This window comes from Porites lutea, chromosome 14, assembly GCF_958299795.1.
Source record: "Porites lutea chromosome 14, jaPorLute2.1, whole genome shotgun sequence".
Classification (NCBI taxonomy): domain Eukaryota; kingdom Metazoa; phylum Cnidaria; class Anthozoa; order Scleractinia; family Poritidae; genus Porites; species Porites lutea.
Window position 1 is genome coordinate 615,527 of NC_133214.1, and position 20,398 is coordinate 635,924.

The following is a 20,398-nucleotide window of genomic DNA, read 5'->3' on the forward strand; positions in this document are numbered from 1 at the left end:
TCTAAATTTGCGGGCACCAGTGCTATATACAAACCCCATGTAAATGGGAATGAAAATAGATATTGTTGTTGTCGAATGCAAAGGTCCACTGAACGCATAACTACAACCAACTGGTTGACTTTCTTGCTGGATCTCCAATGTAGAGATGCTACTGCCAGACGTCACTTGAAGGCTCGCAATACGGCAAAGGGCTGATTTATTTCAGGACAATATGTTGCCTAACAAAATTAGCCTTCCTCAGGGCCAAAACTACACTGTCCCAGGAGGACTAAATTTGTTACATCAGCCCTTTGCCTTATTGCCAGCATAATTGCATTTAGTTTTGTTTTAGTGCTATATACCTGCACAGTTTAAAGGCCCATATATATGGGCCAGTCTTTGAGCAATAAAGATGGATTCATTATGAAGTCGAAACAGAACTGAAGTGTCTGTGTCAAAAAAAGGCCATTGAAAATGTTCTCATCTCTCTTTGAGGAGGATCAAAGACCAGACTTGAGATACAGAAGAAATTGAGCCCACTAAAAATTTAGTTATTGGCTCTCAAATCTCAAGTGTGAGATGGACATCAATCAAATGTGGAGAACAGCAGAGGAGCTTCATAATTCCCAGATGTTCAGAAGCAGAAAGACAATAACTCTTCAAAGCCAGTACCTTCAACAAAAAATGGTTGACTTTGGCTATTGCACTTCAGAACGTCAGAAAAATAAAAATAAACCTCTGAAGGTTGGTTTTCACTTGCAATGGAGTTGGAGTGATAATCAGAATTATTGTAGGGTGTAATTTGCCTAGTTTATGTGCAGTGTCTTCCTAGGCCTTTTAGGTCAACGTAGTCTTTTGCTGTGAGGTGGATCATGTGACCCAGACCCCATAGGCCAAGCGGAAAAAGGAGGCCTACAGACTAGACAAGAATGTAATATAAACAAAAGCATTCTGATTCTGCTTACAACTCCATCACTTATGATCTGTTGTGATGAAATGCCTGGGGGGTGGGGGTATCCCCATTTGAAATGGGTGGGGGGGGGGGAATCAGAAAGAAATGGAATTAAAACTCTAATGGCTAGTTTAATTTTCACCTATCATAATTAGAAGTGGACAGCATGGGGAAAACAGCATTTCAGTCCTGCTTACAATTCTCTTTCTGATGATCCAATGTCAACCTTTCCTTTCTTCTTTACTCCACGGAGTTTCAATTATATGATTGACTCATGCTTGGTGAAGTCAGCTTGCATACAATTTTTCTTTCGAATGTGATTAAGATGCATTTTTTTTCATCAGGAAATTGAGTAATTTAATTTCAAGGGGACAAAAACGTTGTACCAGAATATTTCAAGCCTAATATCATAGGTGACGAATTACTCCTTAATATTATTTTGATGCGAAATTTCAGCAATAATTTGTAAATTTCCCACGTGAAATTACAAAATTGCCATGGCAACCTTCCATACGTCTCAGTGTCCAGATGGCGACGAAGTCTTAAAATGTCATGAATGAAGATGCCAGGGCATAACAAAGTGCTCTAGAAAACCTGAACACATGAAAGAGCAAGTATTTTGTCAAAAAACTCTGAACTTAAGGCAAATTTAAGCTCTTAGAAACGTTCAAGAGAGTGCAGGAGTTCTCGATCGATACGATCCAGGATAAAAATGTCAAAAATCCAAGACTGCAAATGTAATTCGTCACCCATGATATTAATAGGTAATCAAATGGTATACTTGTGAAACTAGGGAATATTTTCACTTGTCACCATTTGATTACACATACATATAATCGCTAGAACATTTTCTTTGGAGTTATTTCATATAACTTACTACATTTATATATAGCCCATGAAAAGTGTATAAAAGAATGCAATGTGATTGAAAGTATTCTGGTACAAGGTTTTCGTCCATTGAAAATTAAAATTACTCAATTTCCTAATGGATTCCATCTTAACTTAAAACTCCACACTTTTGAATCCATTGTCAGAGTGCCCATTTGATGTCAGAGGAATTGGAAACAAGAAAAGAAAACCCCTGGCGAAAACCATCTTGCTGTTGTTCATTTGTTTTCCATTACCTATATACAGGTACTCTGGATGCTTCATTCCAATGCAATTTCACCCAATGTAAAATTGACTTTGTTCTAGAGTAGTGGCTGTGAAACTCTTCAGTTACTAGCCCTTCTTCCCTGGTCAGTGAATGTATCTTATCATCACTCACAGAATTTTAACAGAACAAGCATTATCCTACTTGAATTTATTGCAATAGATTCCTTCCATTGGCTTCATAAAACAACATGAGAAAACTCTCCTTAAATACAAACTGCTACTTTTTTACGTACCTTAATAATTATAACAATTTGTGCAGTCTTCCTAAGGACCAAAAATTATCCCTTCCTGCCCAATAGAGGGTCAATGAAAATCCCAAAGAGAAGAGGACTTAAAAAGGCTATTACTTTGAAAGGAAAGTCTGTACCTAAACTGGAATTTCCAAAGGGGGGTGGGGGTGATTCAAACCAATAACCCTCCGCAGGAGAGGTACAGATGCATGGTATAACAGTATTATTATAGAGAATGAGGGAAATGTATCCATATCCCAAAAAAGAAATCTATATCAGTGCGGTATCCAGACCTTGAGAGAAGCAGGGAGGCCCGGTCATCCAGACCCTTAGATAAGGGGGGGTGGGGGCGGTCTCCCCCCAAAAATTTTTCAGCTTTTTGGGTCTCAGTTCGGTCTAAAAATAAGGGGGGGCCCTCCCCTGGATCTGCCACTGTATATTTTTTTTGGATATATGATATATATATTTTGGAAGGTTTGGTCAGGAAGTACTCATTATGTGAGACAGGCTGGGTGATGACATAAACATTATATATCTTATTTTTATCTCTCCGAGTAGATCAGATCACAAATAACATACAAGCATTGTCTGATGAATTCCATCATTAATCTATACATTAAACATAACAGCTTTCAAAATTTGAATTGGTTGCTTTAAAATTTTTAAGTTGCATATATCACATTTCGACTCAAGTACTTTAGCTTCTTTTAAAACAATAACTTGCATAAGCTTTTTTTCTACTGTAGTTGTAATCCCTAAATTAGAAAATGGTACACTTCCAAGTTAAATTTTACTGCCGCCGACCCTTTGTAAAATTTCCTTTAATTTTTTTAATAGAATGCAAGTTCCTTTGTAAACACCGGTTGGTGTTTCATCTATTACCCAATATCAACTTATTGTATAGTATAATAAAAACGTCGAAAAAGTTCTCCATAACGATCAACAGTTTGTCACCCGGCACGTATACCTCGCCCTCTTCTAAAAAATTTTACTTCCTGTTCTGATAACTGATAAAAAAATACCAAATGAAAATAAAATCAATAGTTTTGTACCAGTACCTTTTGTTTCTTGCCTTCTTCCGGCGTCGAGAGTTGGCAGCCATTTTATCTCTCTGTGTTCCCCTTGGAGTTGGTTTTCCGCTTGATTCAATCCTAAGCTGCTTTACATTGTGTACAACAACCCCAACTTCTTTCATTGTAGAATTGCTTTTTGTGCTCTACAAATAATAAAAATCAAAGACGAAAACCAAAACAAACAAAAGGGAACTTGAGCAAAACTGTAAAAACTTGCATACGTTGTCAAAAAAATTCAGGCGACTGAAGAATGCCAGCTGAAGAACGGCTAGCACTGCACTTACAAGCATCGAGGGAAATCCAAGTCTACGTCAATATCCGAAACGTTTCGAAATACTTGTAGGGAGGTTTCCGAGCTGAGGAGAATGATCAAGAGTCAAAAACAGTGATCTATCTATGAAAACTCTCACTTCAGGGTCCTTGAATGACGACGCAGAACGTTCTATTAACTTCAAGAAGGAAACGTGACATAAACAGAACCTTGTTGAAACTGTCAGTCATGTTTTCACATGTGATGAAAGGCGGTGCTAACCGGAAATTTGGCCAAAATATTTGAGAGCATTAACCGGAAGTAAATTGCAAGCGCGGTTACAAAGCTTTAAACTGTTTTGCCCGCGTCGGACACGATAGCCGTTGTTGGAAAGAAAATTTGCTTTCAAGTTTAAGCTTTTTCCCTGGTTTGTTATGCCACAGAATGACGGTAAGGTAATCATGGTAACAAAGGTGAGAATTACTATGTCTTGAGTGGTTTCAATATAATTTTTTTTCTTCTTGCTTTCAGTCTAGCGAGTCCTCTATTTCTGCCACCGCGACATACGTCGAAAACTACTTGGAATGTAAGTAAAAAATGTTACCCTTTTATGTTTTTAGTTAAAGAATTTTTATCCGCTGGGAAAAAACATATTCCTTATATTCATTAGATTTACTTGCAACTACAGTTGTGTAACCTTCCTTCAACAGATATGTACATCCTGTGTGAGTCGAAACTTGAAAAAGAGACTTCCGAAATATTTATGGCCGTCATTTAATATTCGTTCGTTCTCTGTTAAGCTAATAACCGAAAGATTATGCGTTAAGGCGAAAGTAAACAGAGGCTTTGACCAAAATAGCTTTCTCAAATCAGCACGCAATGTTCAAAATGCTCTTTCAAGTAATTACTTTTGCATTTTAGGTATAGTAGGGTTTATTTCTGTTCCTCTGAAAATTGATGCCCGATTTCCCAATCTCACCACGGCCATTATATCCACGAAATTCGCAAGTCTCCTGCTTGTAAACCTGGCTCACGCCAACGTCAAGATGCCTTATTTCTTGCGATGGATTGACGATTTTTTCGAGAGGTACTGATCGAGTGATCTCGAGAAAATTCAAGCCTTGCCTTAATCATGCTTTCAGTGTCATGTTACGGAAGGTAATGTGACATTTCAAGCTGTCACGCACTCAGTGATATACGTGATCAGATCTCGCGCCCAAATAAAGTTGTCGACGGTTGCCAAAAACATTAAAATTTGATGAATTATTAAATAGTTGCATGATATTTTATATCATGTTTGTTTTCTGGGTGGGTCGTGAAAAGTATGCACAAATCTTACCTCACTTTGTGTCTATTATATTTTTGTGAAAGCTGTTTTTTTTTTGTCAAATTTCATGAAAGACTGTCAGATCAACTGTCAGCTCCATAAAAAAATTATCACATTGTTTCATTGCAAATTAAATTCAGGGCTTTGCTTTAGCAGCAAGGTCCTCCTAACGGGAGGCTGGGGAGGGGGGTACATATGTCCCTAGTCTGAATTTCAAACACTGCCATATCATGTTTTGAATAGTAGGCCTTGTCCTTGTTGGTGTTCAGCCCATCTTGATGCCGGTTGGTGCCATTTCATCTAGTTTTATGTTGTTGTTACAAGGTCATGTCAATTGTCGTAATTTTACCCTCAGCCACGCCTGGTTCCCTGGTGCCCTACTTTTGCTATTGGGCGATAACAGTACTCTTAGTTTTCTTCACAAAAATCCTATGTTGGGCACCCTGGGTGTGACAGTTTTAGGAACTGGGCTCTCTTCAATTTTTCTTAGAACATAGCCTTGAAATTTCATGTTTTTCATTGTCCTGTTTCCTGAAATACCTTGTAGTAAAATATATATTAAAAATGTTTTCTTAAATCAAAACTTGTGCCATTGTTTTAAATGTTAAATGTTCTGCTAAATGAAAACAGATTTGTGATATAGAAACAAATGATTGCAATAATTTTGTCTTCCACAATCCAATCCAATCTGGTTTAAACAGGTGTAGAATCCCTTCCTGATGATGTGCAAAGGAACATTTCTCAGATGCGAGAGTTGGATCTTCATTACCAGGGTGAGAAGAAGTATTTACCCTTTAAGTCCCAATATCCACATGGAAATTTTCCAAGCTGATCTCCATACGTTTCCATAAAGAATAAGTTGAGAGAATTTGTTCAAAGATCAAAGCATTTTCCCTTGGGTGATCATTTTATTTATTCTCATAAACTTTTCTTTTAATTATGTATGGATATTGTTATGAGAAAATTGATGTTGGTCACTCTTAGGACTAAAGACCAGGCCCTGGTTGTTCAAGAGGTGGATAGCGTTACTGTTGTATCTGTTACAGGTCAAAATTAAAATCAGGTTACAATTTTTTGACCTGTAGGTTGATTCAAAATTCCTTTGTCTCCTAGTCCTAATTACACATGCATTATTATATTAATATTTAATTATATTATGCTACATGCATAGAGACAAAGGAAATTGAGAATATTATCCTAGGTTAAAAAATTTAGCCTGAATGTAATATTTTGACCTGTAACATATTCACTGGATAAATATTTATCCAGTGAATAGCGCAACTGGTTCCCCTGATACTTATCCATTGAAGAGTGATTTATCCAGTGGATTGCACCATCTTTTGAACAACTATTTTATTTGTGTTTGAAACAGCCACATAAGTGTCAGTGTGCAACAGTTGTAAGACTGATCTTAGCAATTTATTTTCTTGAAAAGAAAGGGAGTTTGAGATTTTTAAAGCAAAGCTGTTTGAATCTACTTTTTTCTTACAGAGAGGTTAATACTATTTTTTTTTTTAAGTCGTTTATTTGTCAAAGGGAAAATTAAATGTTAAAATTGTTTTACTAGTGCATGGTATTAAGGTACAATAATAAAAAAGATTTAAGAAATTGAATCAAGTTGGTTGCATGTACAAATAATAAAAAGTCTGTGTCAGTGTGCAATAGTAGTAAGCCTGATCATAGCAGTAATGTTTATATCTCTAGAAAAAAAGGAGCTTGAGATTTTTACAGCAAAACTGTTTAAATGTACTTTTTTTCTCACAGAGAGGTTAAAAGAACTTGAAAGGCTGGTCAATAATTTCTTCAAAGAAAAGGACAGCACAGCCAGGCGAAAATACTTGATTCAGATACAAAGAAAACTTGTTAAAAGCCAGGAATATGGAGATGACAAGTTACAACTTGTTGGAAATATGATTGATCTGGTGAGAGCAGTATGACGTTTATGTGTATGAAGTGGTTGCCTAAGTAAGAATTCCAAGCAGCCCACAAAACACCTATTAACCATTTTTATTCATCCGGTAGGTTGATATTCGCACTCGGCAGATTGAAATGGATGTGGAAAACCTTGACACGTGTAGGAATGAGGATCTTCCTCCACTCTTGAAACAGGAAGCCCAGCCAGGTACCAACTCAGCATCCTCTTTATGTACACTTTATATGCTAAGTACAGTTGTTGATGCATTAAAATTTGTTTTTTTTTTTGCTTGTTACTTTGTTTAGTCATTCTGGAAGAACACCATGCAAAGCCCACAGAGAAAAAACGTAAGCTAATGTATTCTTTGATATTGACTCAATTATGTCATGTGATTCTTCACCTCATTATGCTAGTGGCCATCCAAAACGGCTGCAGATGATGATGCTTTTGTCTGATTAAAAAATCTTGTCCCTGTTAACCAATCAATATTTATTAATAATAATCATAATAGCAATAAAATATTATAAATAATGATGATAATAATCATTAATAACAAAAACAAGAACAAGAAGATAACAACCGCAACAAATAGACGTATTAGTGAACTTGATTTACTCCACAGTTTTCTGGGGAATAACTTTATTTCTTGCCATCTCCTGTCCTTGTTGCAGAAGCTTTTATCAATATTGATCATAGTCTGATAATATTCTGTTCTTCAGGAAACAGAAGACAGCGTAACCATGACAAACATGAACATGATTCTGAAGGGAGGGGTGGGTCAGGTGGTGCTGGTGGGTCAGATGTCATCAAACCTGTTAAAAAGAAAGCAAAGACCAGTAGAAAGTGAGTATGAAAAGATTAAGGTCAGGTGCCAGTTGTTGAAAAGGTGGATAACACTATCCACTGGATAAATCTCTATCTAGGGGATAAAGCTATAGTTTGTCCAAATACTTATCTGCTGTAGGTTGTTCAAAAGTTGGATAGCGCTATCCACCGGATAAATCACTATCCAGCGGATAGCGTAATTGGTTTCCCTAATACTTATACACTGGATAGTGATTTATCCGATGGATGGTGCTATCCAATGTTTGAACAACCTGGGCCTGCTGAATAGTGAGTTATCCGGTGGAAAGAACTGTCCAACTTTTGAAAAACCAGGGCCGGGACTTTTAGGACAAAATAAGGTAGTAAGCGTTTCTAGCACATTCGTACCTCCATGTGCAACTACCTCTCATAAGTTTCAACCTCCCATAAGTGACCAGTCATCAAAAACAGCAAAATTTTCCCAGTTTTTGTTTGTAGTCCATGTGTCTATAAATGTATTCTAAGTGATAATATCGTAATTTTTGTTCTTTGGAATATATGAAATAATAAAATTTTTTCCCAGTGAAATTGCTGTAGTTGGAACCTCTTGCAAACAACCACCTCTTGTGAGTGACCCTGACCACTATTTTGAGGAAACGCTTTTCAAATTCCATTTTTAATAACCTATTGTTAAGTGACCATTTGACACATGTTGTGATCTTTATAATCACTGTATGTACTAGACTACTCATGGCATACAAATAACTTTTAAACAACATGGAGCTTAACATGCCATAACTTAGAAACTAAATGCAGTAAATTCTTTTTTGAAAACTATATGAGTCAGGACCTTTTCTCGGAAAACACCCCCTATGGATTGATTCTCATAAGCGTCACCTCCTGTAAAGACGATTCGCAACAACGATTTTTAGTGCAACACAGCGTTGCAACATTGTTGTGACATTGTTTCGAGTAGTTACAACATTGCAATGATGTGTTGCACTTAAAATAGTCGTTGCGAATCGTCCCGTGTAGCATCCATCACCTTAAGCGACCACCGTTTCTTTGTAGAGGTAATGGCAGTGTTCTTTCTTCTCTGACTGCTACTGTATTTTCTCTGTAATTTAGGGGCAAGTCAAAGAACCAAGGATCACCTACACCTGAGTTTCCAATTGATCCAAATGAACCAACGTACTGTCTTTGTAATCAGGTATGCTGCTGTTAATGTTAAAGTTAGCTCTGTAAGTCCCAAGAGTAATCAACATCAATTTTCTCCCAACAACATCAATGCACAATCAAGAGGAAAGGTTGTGAGAATTAATTGATCGATCACCAATTAAAAAAATTCTTTGATCTATCAAATTCTCTCAACTGATTCTTTAAGGAAATGAACATGGAGATCAGTTTGGAGAATTTGTATGTCAATATTTGGGGTTAAATGAGTTTGTTAAGTATCATGGATGGATTCTAAGAAAGGCTTTGCATCAGGTGTTTTCATCCTGTCATGCAGATTCTTTACAGACAATATTCCAAACACTGTACCCCACAGCCACATCACAGTGGTTTTGAAGTAGTTTGTTTCTGCGATGGGTATCTCATGAGTCATTAAAGTGGGTTGAAATAATAATAATAATAATAATAATAATAATAATAATAATAATAATAATAATGTGTTTATTCATTCGATAAAATACATATAGAATGTTACATGAAATTTTTAAAAGATAAATTAAGGCACTTACAATAAGAATTTCTCATAGTGCTAAATTGTATCTGAAACTAAGCCTGTTAAAAAAAACTACTTGTAAAATGTTCAGTGTTTATCTTGGGTAACTGAATAGTACTTCATCCTAATCTAAGGGAGGAAGCTTTGGCATGGGGCAACATAGGGTACAATGGATGAGAACTGTCACTGCTACTTTTCTTGAAGAGTTTCTTATCACATTTTTCCAAGAGCTTGCGGATGTTATAAGTTTTGAGGAGTAGCACCTCTTAAAGCATCTTTTCGGGAAGCATTGTACAGTATTTGCACATAAATGAGTTTCTCACTCATGTGTGAAAAAAATTGGCTCACTCTGAAGTCACCTGATATGCAAATGTAATATTGGCTGTAGTTGTTGTAACAGCACACTTGGGGCCAATTTTCAGTAGCTAGATTACAGAAGCTGAAACTTGGAGCATCTATTTTTAAGAAAATGAGTTCATTAATATGCAAAGCTCTCTGTGGAAGGTACATAAACTGCAGCTGGAATTTTTTTTATGTTGGGGGAGGGGGTGGGGGTATATCGTTTCAACTTAAAATAAATATTTTATTTTATTGCATCACTTCTCTATTTTCTTCACAATATATCCACTTGTTCCCCACTAGTTCTCCATAATGTTTACTTTCATTTTTCTTTTCAGGTTTCATTTGGAGAAATGATTGGATGTGACAATGAAGAGGTATGTACAATTACACTGGCAAGCACTCCATATGTATACATGTGTCTTTCACTCATTTCAAGAGTCATTTCTGAAACTTGCATTTCCGCCACAAAGATAATTTGCTATGTAATTATTTGTTATCATATCAAGACAATTTCACTTTCTTTCTCTTAATTTTAGTGACCAGATGTTGGAAGCTTTTTTGACTCCAACCATAAACTCTTCAACCAGTGTCACTTTTTTAGTATTTAGATGATTAAGATAAGGGTTAAGTGTTTTAATAAATGTATCACACACTTTTTTTCTCCACAGTGCCCCATCGAATGGTTTCACTTTCAGTGTGTGGGACTCACTAACAAACCAAAAGGAAAATGGTAAGTTGTCTGTTGTTAAAAAGGAAATCTCATATTGTTTTTAGCCTGCACATGCGAGCAAACTGTCCATTTGAGGAAGTCTAAGCAGTCACGTGAGAGCTGCACATGAAAGGAGACACACATTCGCTCAAGGCTCGCTTTGCTCGCCATAGTTGGAGAGCTTGCTCATTGGCTTTATTGATTTAAAAAATGTGCGAAAAAGTAGCGTCTTGCCTTTATTTTTTATTATTTTCAAAGTTTAAAATTTTGGCAGTTCCAGCCCCATCAATGCAATCATTTATACCTAGCACTATCAGGTCAGGGCTTAGTTGTGACGTCATGGGAGTATATTAATTTCACGCGAGCAACACAAACTGCTGTGGAACCATGCCGATGCCTGCGTTATTTTCGATTATAACAATACAGCCGATCCTAAAAGAGGTATCGGGCCCCTAAAAATTCCATTCTGGGGTGATACGGGCGCTGAATTTAACAAGAGAAGAAGGATTTGGCTCACATAAAACACTTTCCCCTTTTTAATTTCTCGCTTCACAGCCTTATGCTTATGAGTGCGCGGGAATGGTCTCCTTCAGTGACGTCACAACATCGTCGTACCCAGCTCCAACAAAACAATGTTCGGTAATGGGATATAAGAGCCAAGCAGCCATTGAATAAAATGAAATGTATGTGGGATGTAAAGAAAATACATGTTACCGTTAGGGCTTCAAAGTTAATATAAAGTCATTTTCTATCCACTAGGTACTGTCCAAAATGTACAAATGAACGCAAGAGGGAACGAAATGGCCTCAGATAACATTCTTTGCCTCAAATGGAGAACTTTTATATTGATCACATCTTTCCAGAAAGAAGTTACCAACATGTATTATGTAATGTACAATCTGTTCTGAAATAGAATAGGTTCTTTATTTTTAATAGTTAATAACATATTCTTCCTAAAAGTTGATAATTTGTTGGCCAAATACAGTCAAACCTCTTTAATACAGACACCAAAGGGACAGAACCAAGTGTCCGCTTTACAGAGGTGTCCGTATTATAGAGGTAGGGAATGTATGATTTTTGGCATTTCTGGGACCAAAGGTACTGTCCGTAATAGAGAGGTGTCCGTATTATAGAGGTGTCCGTAAGGAGAGGTTAGACTGTACTTCCTTGGTCTCAAAAAATTAACATCTCGTAAGTACAGTTGTGAAAATGGGACAGCGATTTGTCACGAAACAAACAATTTCACTATCAAAGCTCAAGATCATGATACGTTTAATGAGAGTAAATTGTCAACTTGCTTGTCAATTTTTATCCCTTTCGGCATTAATGTAAATGTAATCTTTGTTTGTGTGGTATTTTCTTTAATGTTGCTGAAGTATTTTTCTTGTATTGGTCAGTTCGTAAAGTCAAGTCCTGTTCAAACTTGATGCCTAAGCACTAGATCTTGCAAATCAGAAAAACATTGTGTTGTGTTCAGACTATAGGTAATGATACTGTACAGTACACATTTGCTCCATTTTGCTGTGCCAGATGGCATTTCGAAATGCGAGAACTGTGAATAAGGTTTCTCGGAACCGATGGTAAACTCGTAACACTAGCAATCGCTGCTTTGTGCCTGAATACAACGTCTTTACCGTGTAACCTAGTACAGATCAGCACCCACGTCTGGTCTGAGTGCTTGAACAGAGTCTGTTCACATTAGTCTCAGCCAGGATCGTTCGCTAGCAGCGTGCTCAGGCACCAAGCGTGAACTTGAACTAGATTCAGGTAAATTAAAGATTTTATTTTAGCCTTCGTAGTTATCTCCTCAGTAGTATTTATTGTACATTATAGTTTCAACCTACCCTGAAAGGAGACAATTTTATGGTAGAATAAAACAATCAATGTAGTCGGATTGTTGACTCCTCATTTGAATTATCTACAGGCAAGGCGGAGCAGGCTCTGCAGATTAAATGGTTTCTTTTGACAAAATTTTTACGTTCCCTTACAGTTTATATGAATATTATTAACTTTTTTGAAACAGCTCTGTTCTGTTAGGCCATAGATTAAGACCCGCGATCAGAAGTTTTCAACGCGTCAAAGCGTTATCTAGTGATGCGTTCGTTTTCGTATTTGTTTCTTTAGAATTTCGTATTTTTGATTATATTTTTTGAGGTTAAAGATATTTTAGTTAAGTAGTGAGATATATATAAAAATCCCAGTGTTTTTTTCTCTTGCATCTTATAATTGTTTTAAAGTTGGAAAGATTCGTTAAAAACAGCTTCTGAAATTGCAAATCTCTTGTTTTGTTGTGGTTTTGCCTGACTTACTTAATTGGGTCTAATTACCTCAGTTTTTAGGTATTGTTGAATAAAAAAGTCAAAAATTAGAGTCAATTGACTGTAATTAAGAGTTTTTCATAATGTGTGCACAAAATTTCTTTTCGGTAGAATTAGCCGTTGATGTCCCACCAAACTAAATGATGTAAAGACATTCAATAAATGAAGTTTCTCTCCCAATCAAGTTCAATAACGTTTTTTTTTCTTTGTTTATAACTTTATTTAAGGAAGCATAGTTTGTTTTTAGCTCTTTTATCAGTCAATTGGAACAACATATGTCGATCAGTTAACAATTCCATCGTAAGTTCAACTAGTTTTGTTGAGATCTTTTTTGATAGAAACAAGGTGCGTCGAAGGAGACACCTTAACATTTCTCTGTCATAATGACCTAGCGTTTTAATTATCCTAATTTAGAAGGACCAAGAAACATTATTGTTATGGTCTTAGCATTAAAAGAAGGTGTGAAGCCCTTAGCACTTACATCATTTAACAACTTTGATGACGAGCTGTCTGAAAATGTCTTTTGTTAACCTAATTTGTCTGTATTTCTTGCGTGTATGTAACTAACTGGCAGATTTTTTAAGACAGAATTAGCGCGCTTTTTCATTTAAGCAGCTCAAGATATTTGTGTGAAAATCAAGTGGTAAGTTCAACTGATTTTTCGAGGAGATAAAAGTCAGTTTACTCGGCTAATTCATATTTCTTTATTTTTTGGTCTTTAAAAATCTGCAAGTGCGGTAAAATTGCATGTAGAGAGGTTTCTTGAATAAATGATTGTCTGTTTCTAGATAAGCGAGTAATTAGAAAGCCATTGCAAACTAGAACGTTCTTCGCTAAAATACGAACTAAGTTATCCAGGTAAAACGGAAATCTGTTCATCAGATCTTTTTTATTTAGTACTATCTAAGGTCATGTGAGTGCAAAAATGCGCGGTGAGCCTTCTTTGTTGATGAAAACAATCTCTGCTTAGTAAATTCCACTTTTTCTGTATGAGTTAAACCTTGAAACGCTGCAAGAACGTTAAACAGGATTGTGCCGCTGTTGTTCCATGTTTTAGGGATCCATTCTATTATCGCCTCATAAAAGGAAATCCAGGACAGTTTTGGATTCTCGATTCTACGCCGTTGATTGTGGATTTTAGGTGCTAGATGGGACTTGGACTCCAGATTCCTTGAGCTCAATTCCGTATTCCAAAGCCCAGGGTTCCAGATTCCATAAGCACAAATTTCCGGGTTTCCGGAATCCGAATATAGGGCGGCGAACCCAACGTTAGGTGATGTTTTAATGTACCACCAGGGTAATGAATGAGTGGCTGATTCTTTCATTGTTCCTCTGGAGCCTGCATTGGGTATGCGCAGTTCCTGCTTCAAGGTATTCGGGTAAGTGAAAAAAATATATTCGTTGTCGTTATTATTATGTAAAGATTGTGAGTATTAAAAATATCTCAGAATCTTTTTAAATACATAAAACGTGCTAGCTATATAGGGTCTGGAAAATGGTGTCCTAATCCCACATTTCCCGCTCCTTTTACACGAGAACGCGTCTCGAACTTACATCAGTGATGACTCAATATCGTTCTTCCCAATCCCGTATCCTGTGCAATTCTGCTTCCTGGGTAGCAGTCAAATCCCGTATCCCGTTAACGTTTCCCGAACCCCGCACTGTATTTTGGTTAAATCCCGTTAACGTTTCCCGAATCCCGCACTGTATTTTGGTTAAATCCCGTTAACGTTTCTTGAATCCCGCACTGTTTTGTGGTCAAATCCCCGATCCAGAAAATACCTTCCAAATCCGGGCATTTGCTCATTTGACGTATTTTTTTATTGGCGTTTTTCTTGCTGTTTCCGTAGTCGTTGTGTGTACTCGCCGTAGTTTGAAAAACGCTGCCGTCGTAGCTGCTCTTCCCCTGAAAAACATACCCATATGCTTATAGCTTTATATACCAATAAATGATTAAAAAAATGTAATGGTGTCTTTAGAATGTCATGAAGCACTTGGCGTGGAAAATGGCCAAATTCCTGACAGAAAAATAAGTGCTTCGTCTCAGTGGGATGCCAATCACGCTTCAGAGCAGGGGAGGCTACATTTTCAGGCATCAGGAAGCAAAGTCGGAGCTTGGTGCGCCGGTCGAAATGATAATAATCAATGGCTCCAGGTGGATTTAGGCTCTCAGTTTACTCGAATCACAGGTGTGTCATCACAAGGAAGAAATGGGGCACATCGACAATGGGTCACGAAATATAAACTGTTGTACAGTAATGATGGAATAAACTTTACGTTTTACAGAGAGAAAGGGCAAATGACAGAAAAGGTGAAATACACAATTCATTGTCTTTTATCATGCCTCAATCATATTTCGTAACTCTTATGCCCATATTGGAAAGAATAATTGAACTGAGTGGAGCTCATGGCTCGAGTTCGATTTGAAGCCACAAATCTGACTTCAGACCAATCTTGCACGACACAAAGTTCTATCCATTAGAACTGTATTACATCCATTTTGAAATTGCACAATTTGAGCGCCCAGCCTATAGGAATTTAGTCAGTATGTACATTTTATTGATCTTGGAGGCGGATTTAAAAAAAAGTGGAACCGGAAATGTTTTTACATATCCTGATTTTTGTCCGTGTGCTAAAAAAAATAATGCGATTTAGAGCAACAAGACGTTATTTAGCACTGAAATGATGCTATTTAAGACAGATACGCGTCAGAGCTGATTTTTTGGGGGCGACCAGAGGAGTCCGCAGTCCTAATCTCCAAGTTGTTATTACGCATGTGCCGCACGTATGTAAGCAGCATTTGTTTGTGCTGCTACGTAGAATGAATGCACAGAACGCAATCTGATCATGTTGGAGGGCGTTATACCTTCTATTACTCATAAATTGACCACGAGCGTTTTGACCATTAGCGTTAGAGTAAAATCATTTTGACCTTCGATCGATCTCGCCCGCACCCCCTGAATTTTTAGTCGAATTTGGTTTGGTTTTGCATTCTTGCCCGTTCGTAATGTTCTCAACCAGACACTTCAACCAGTCCATACATGTTTTCCCGCGCAATTTTCCCGCCATTTTGACGCGGCTACACATGTTTGTTTTTTTTTTAATCTGATTTCTTCATGTCTTTCTTCATTTGAATATCGTCGCTCGTCATGATAGGCAGGAGAAACACGGAGTGCCCTTTCGTTTTTCGACATTTAATCTGTTGTTTCACTTATTTTTAGCTTTTTCCTGGTAACATAGATGAGGACACTGTTGTGTATCATGGGCTTAATCCACCAATTAAGACGCGTTACATTCGGTTTCAACCAGTGACTTGGAATAAGCACATAAGTATGAGGATTGAGATATATGGTTGTCGAGGTATCAACTAAAAGTTTTGTACATTAATATTACAAGTCTTAGTTTTTAAAGAGTACCAATATTCAAACTTAATGTGCTTTGAAAAAAAACCTGAAAGTTCATTGGCCTTTGCAAGGGAGTGTATTTATGGCTTATAACGCAAGTACTTCTTTCATAATTCCACATTTTAATCAAGAATATTGCAGTGCATTTTAAAAACAAAGTATTGTTTTTCTTTTGAGTGAGATTTTATTTTGTAACGTTGCCATTTCAACAAAGAAATACGCTTAATTTGTAGTTGCTGGTTTTTTTTCAAGTTCCGAGTTTACAGAGAGCTCTCTTTATATATAAAAAAAGTTAGTCTTCTAGTTCGTGATTTATTGTCAAGAGAAATGCTCTCACTGTACTAGCTTCATATCGAGCATGGAATTCTTAATAATGCATTGGGCAATTCTACAACTAGCGCCTCAGAGATCACTCAGATTTCAGATTTTTATTTTTTGCACTTTTTTAAGAAGTTACTAAAAAACTTACCATACATTACAAGAGAGAAAGAAAAAACAACAACAAATCACATAAATCATCAAAGGTGAAATGTGCGCAGTGACTGCCTCGTGCAACTAACTGGAGTAGACGTTTACATAAAACTACAAGTAACATATAGCGAAGAAGGGAAAATTAAAAGTGCATACTTACCTATCAGAAACGACAATATGAACTTGGTTTAAAATAGAACCGTTGCAATAGAAAATCGTCATTCATTTTTATTCTTTCGTAGTCGGTTTCCAGTGGAATTTCGAGTCATCCAGTGGTACAAATTTCCTGGATGAGTCAAATAACACCCAGACGTACGCTATAGGGAGTGGTTTGTACGTAGGAGCTGATACTCTTCATGTAACGGAGTCTGGTCATCTTAAAATCGAGAAGAGGGAAACGGACTTTGATAACAGTGGAGACGAACTAGGCGTCTCTTTCTGGATTAAGCATAAAGGTAACCTTACTATCTTCAGATTCCTTTTAAAGAGTTAAAATACATTAAGCAAATCGGAAATGAACCGTAAAAGAATCACCATTAGGGACCGGTCATTATTTATCACCTGGGGGGGGTCGGAGGATTTTGGGGGGGATCACTTGATTTTTGGGAGAACAGAGGGGGGGGATCAGTCGTAACTGAGAGCCCAAAAGGGGGGGATCACTGAAAATTTTGGAAGGATTCAGAGGGGGGACCACTCAAATCTGCTTGAACAATGCCAGTTTGAAAGCATACAACATAAATGTGCCCATTCTGCTGGGAGATGATAGCATTTGCAATCTCAATTTGTTCTAACACAACTTTATTTAAAAAACGGAAGTCTGTCACACTGGCGAATGTGTGCATTTCAATTTATATCGAGAAAGCTTTGTTTTAACGCTTTTATATTTTTCCTTTTATAACGTGCTCATGACTTAGCTAATATTCATCTTTAAACATGACAGGTGAATTCTAAATTGTGAACTATATAGACTTCTGATAACTGAAACATTGTAAAAAGCGTGTTTGTTTGTTTGTTTTTTCTGAGTTAAATACGTACCGAAATGCTTCAGAAAACAGTAAGGCCGAAATACCCGGTGCGGCATATCTTAGTAAAATAGAGAGTTTTATTGAGGACCACTACGTCCGAGGAGAGCTCTTTTTTGAATTTTGTCGGGATGCCTGCAATAAGCAAAGCAATGCAAGCTCCACACTCTGTTCCTGGTGTACCAACAACAGATGGGTGGGACCAGTAACAGAAAGAATGCCTCAGCCTGTGCCAGACAAGCAAAATCCCGGGCACTTTATGGATGTGTACGAAACGCCGACAACAGGTCGTGCTCCAGACGATTATCAACCGAGGAAATGTCTGAAGGACTTGTACGAACAAAACGCCATCTCTGCGGGCAATCCAAATACCATCGCTGCTTTCTGTGCAACCTATAGTGTCGAGGAAAAGCATGTCATTGAATACCTAGGCCATCTAAATGATATCAACATCAGGAAGGATATTAGAACAAGAGAGGCTAAGGAGAAAAAAAGGTTAGAAGAGGAACTAACATACAAGGACTACCAGTGGGGCATACTTATTGAGAATGGCAAAGTTGAAAAGCTGAAGGTGAGACAGCTCGACCTGTACCTTAAGGAACATGGCCTGACCACTGTTGGTATAAAGCTGGACAAGATAAAGGCAATTCGCTACCATTACTATCGACAGAGAAGTCCAGGCAACGGGAATGAGTTGTCCAGCAGTGAGGGAGAGAGTGAAGAATCAGATGCGGAGTTAGATGATGACGAGGATAGCGAAGATGATCTTGTCATTGCTGATCTCGATGAACAGTCAACTGTTCGTATGCCAGTTTTAACTTTTGTACCAGATGACCAAATAGCTGAAGTTACTGTACAAGCAAACACTGGATGGAAAAAAAAAAGGAAAACAAAGAGAAAACAAACAAAAAAACGAACAAAAAAAAATTATAAAAATGTGAGCAAAGCTACAAAGGCTGATCTTTTACACTATAGATGAAAATAAAAAAGGAGACAGGAACAGTGGCCGATCCTAGCCCTTCCAGATGGCCGAATTGTCGCTAAATATGACCTGCTGATAGGGACTTAACGGACTGCTATTTGGCACTCTAAAAAAAGTAACTTTGCAGTTTCGAGCACTGATTGTAGTTTCAAGCACTTTGCAGTTTTAAGCAAGATTGCTTGTATGTCAACTGAATTCAGATGTCTGGATCCAGACTAGAAAAAGACACGGATCAAGAGACACTTTTAAAAAAAGACTGCGCGATAACGGCTTTATTATGCTGTAAGTACATCATAGTTAGAAATACTACCTGTATATGAACGTTTAAAACACTAAATATACACGTCGAAAGGTGAATATGGGTACAAAGAAATGGGGGGGGGGGATCACGAAAGTTATATATAGTTATGAGGGGGGATCACTTCAATAAAATAACATTTAAAGGGGGGATCGGCTAAATTTCATCGTGTTTAGCCCAAAATCCTCCGACCCCCCCCAGGCGATAAATAATGACCGGTCCCTTAGACGTCAGACATCGGAAAGTGGGTTGATAAACAAGGTATAACCAAGCTTTTTAACAGACAAGGGTGTCTGAATATTGCGTTACATTCCTACTCCTGTGTGATTGTATCTCTGTGTTTAGATACCGAACGGAACACTCTTTCTTGTCCTACACTTTTTAGTGTTTAAGTGTCATATGAAACACTCCTCCTGTTTTGGTATCATTTCTCGGTGTTCGTATACCGGATACTCCCTCTAGTGTTTGTTGTAACACCTCTGTGTTTTAATATCAGATGAAACACTCTTTCTCGTGTTTGATATATTACTACTCGGTGTTTTGATATTGTACGAAAAACTCCTGCTCATGTTTGATACATGTTATTTCGCTTAAACACTGCTTTTTCTTGTTTGATATGACTTCTTAACTGATCCCAAAGGCGTATACGAATGATTGGTGTAAATATGGCAATCACGGCCACCTTTTTTCGAGTTTACTAAGTAACTTAACCGCCACCTTGGTAACTCTGCTGATAATGATCACTGTGCAGGGGAGATTCTGATGCATTTCGAAATTTGTCATGTGGTATTTCGTTTATACCTCAGGTCATGTAACTGTCGCAGTAAAATCTGATGGAGGGACAGGCGACAGTACGTCTTACATCACAGTGAATGGCATAGACTTCAGTCCTCACAGTGCTGGAATCAACTTTGTGGTTATCGATTACGATACAGGTAAGACCACAGAGCTCGACGAAATTATTCAACAACATAAAGTAGAAAATCTTGATACTGTTCAGTCTGCCCGTAATTGACAGAGGTTAATCTAGGGGGTATAGTCTTACATTACCTTTCATTATACATGTTGCTGTATCTTGTAAGAGCTATTGTAAATGCGATATTTATGGCTTTTAAGGCTGGGAGAATTAATGTAAGGAGGGCTTATGAATCATCTCTCCTCAGGAGACGTTAAGTTTACCAGAGCCTTTGAAGTGAGTGACTCAGTGCGGCAAGTCGAGGAGTTTACCAGTATAATACTCGAACGCTCCGTTGTATTAATAACGATGAACACTTCAGCGGTACGAGCCTCTTCTCTTGTGAATATTACATCACAGCTTGTACGTGATCTCGGAGGAAACGTAGAAATAGACTCGCGATGGTATTGTTTGATTGGTTTTTACGGGCTGGGAACGTTTCCATGGATACGCGAGCAGCAAAGTCCGAACGAAGACTCTTGTGAC

The 20,398-nt window shown here is 37.5% G+C and overlaps 3 protein-coding genes across 5 annotated transcripts in view; 2 read left to right on the forward strand and 1 right to left on the reverse strand.

Moving 5' to 3' along the window:
• Nucleotides 1-3,784, reverse strand: part of LOC140924347 (uncharacterized) — a 28,233-nt gene extending 24,449 nt beyond the window's left edge. For both annotated transcript variants that reach the window (XM_073374385.1, XM_073374384.1), the window contains exons 1-2: nt 3,674-3,784; nt 3,375-3,532 (exon numbers count right to left, since the gene is read on the reverse strand). In XM_073374385.1, the coding sequence (XP_073230486.1) occupies nt 3,375-3,532; nt 3,674-3,679 (164 nt within the window). In that variant the 5' untranslated portion in view covers nt 3,680-3,784. The remainder of the gene's footprint in view (nt 1-3,374; nt 3,533-3,673) is intronic.
• A 195-nt stretch (nt 3,785-3,979) lies between these two features.
• On the forward strand, nt 3,980-11,608 carry LOC140924746 (inhibitor of growth protein 1-like). Of its 2 annotated transcripts, none has more exons than XM_073374753.1 (11): nt 3,980-4,089; nt 4,171-4,225; nt 5,668-5,739; nt 6,731-6,888; nt 6,989-7,088; nt 7,187-7,228; nt 7,601-7,724; nt 8,814-8,895; nt 10,089-10,127; nt 10,422-10,483; nt 11,222-11,606. In XM_073374753.1, exons 1-11 carry the CDS (start codon nt 4,084-4,086, stop codon nt 11,274-11,276), a joined length of 795 nt encoding a protein of 264 aa, XP_073230854.1. In that variant the 5' UTR covers nt 3,980-4,083; the 3' UTR covers nt 11,277-11,606. The 2 variants fall into 2 exon arrangements, with proteins under 2 accessions (XP_073230854.1, XP_073230853.1); XM_073374752.1 differs by having other exon boundaries at nt 3,981-4,094; nt 11,222-11,608.
• Nucleotides 11,609-14,746: 3,138 nt separating this feature from the next.
• LOC140924977 (uncharacterized) lies at nt 14,747-18,656 on the forward strand. Its single transcript, XM_073374944.1, has 4 exons — nt 14,747-15,091; nt 16,002-16,140; nt 16,898-17,013; nt 17,679-18,656. The coding sequence occupies exons 1-4, from the start codon at nt 14,747-14,749 to the stop codon at nt 18,654-18,656; spliced, it is 1,578 nt and encodes a 525-aa protein (XP_073231045.1).
• The last annotated feature ends 1,742 nt before the right edge of the window (nt 18,657-20,398 follow it).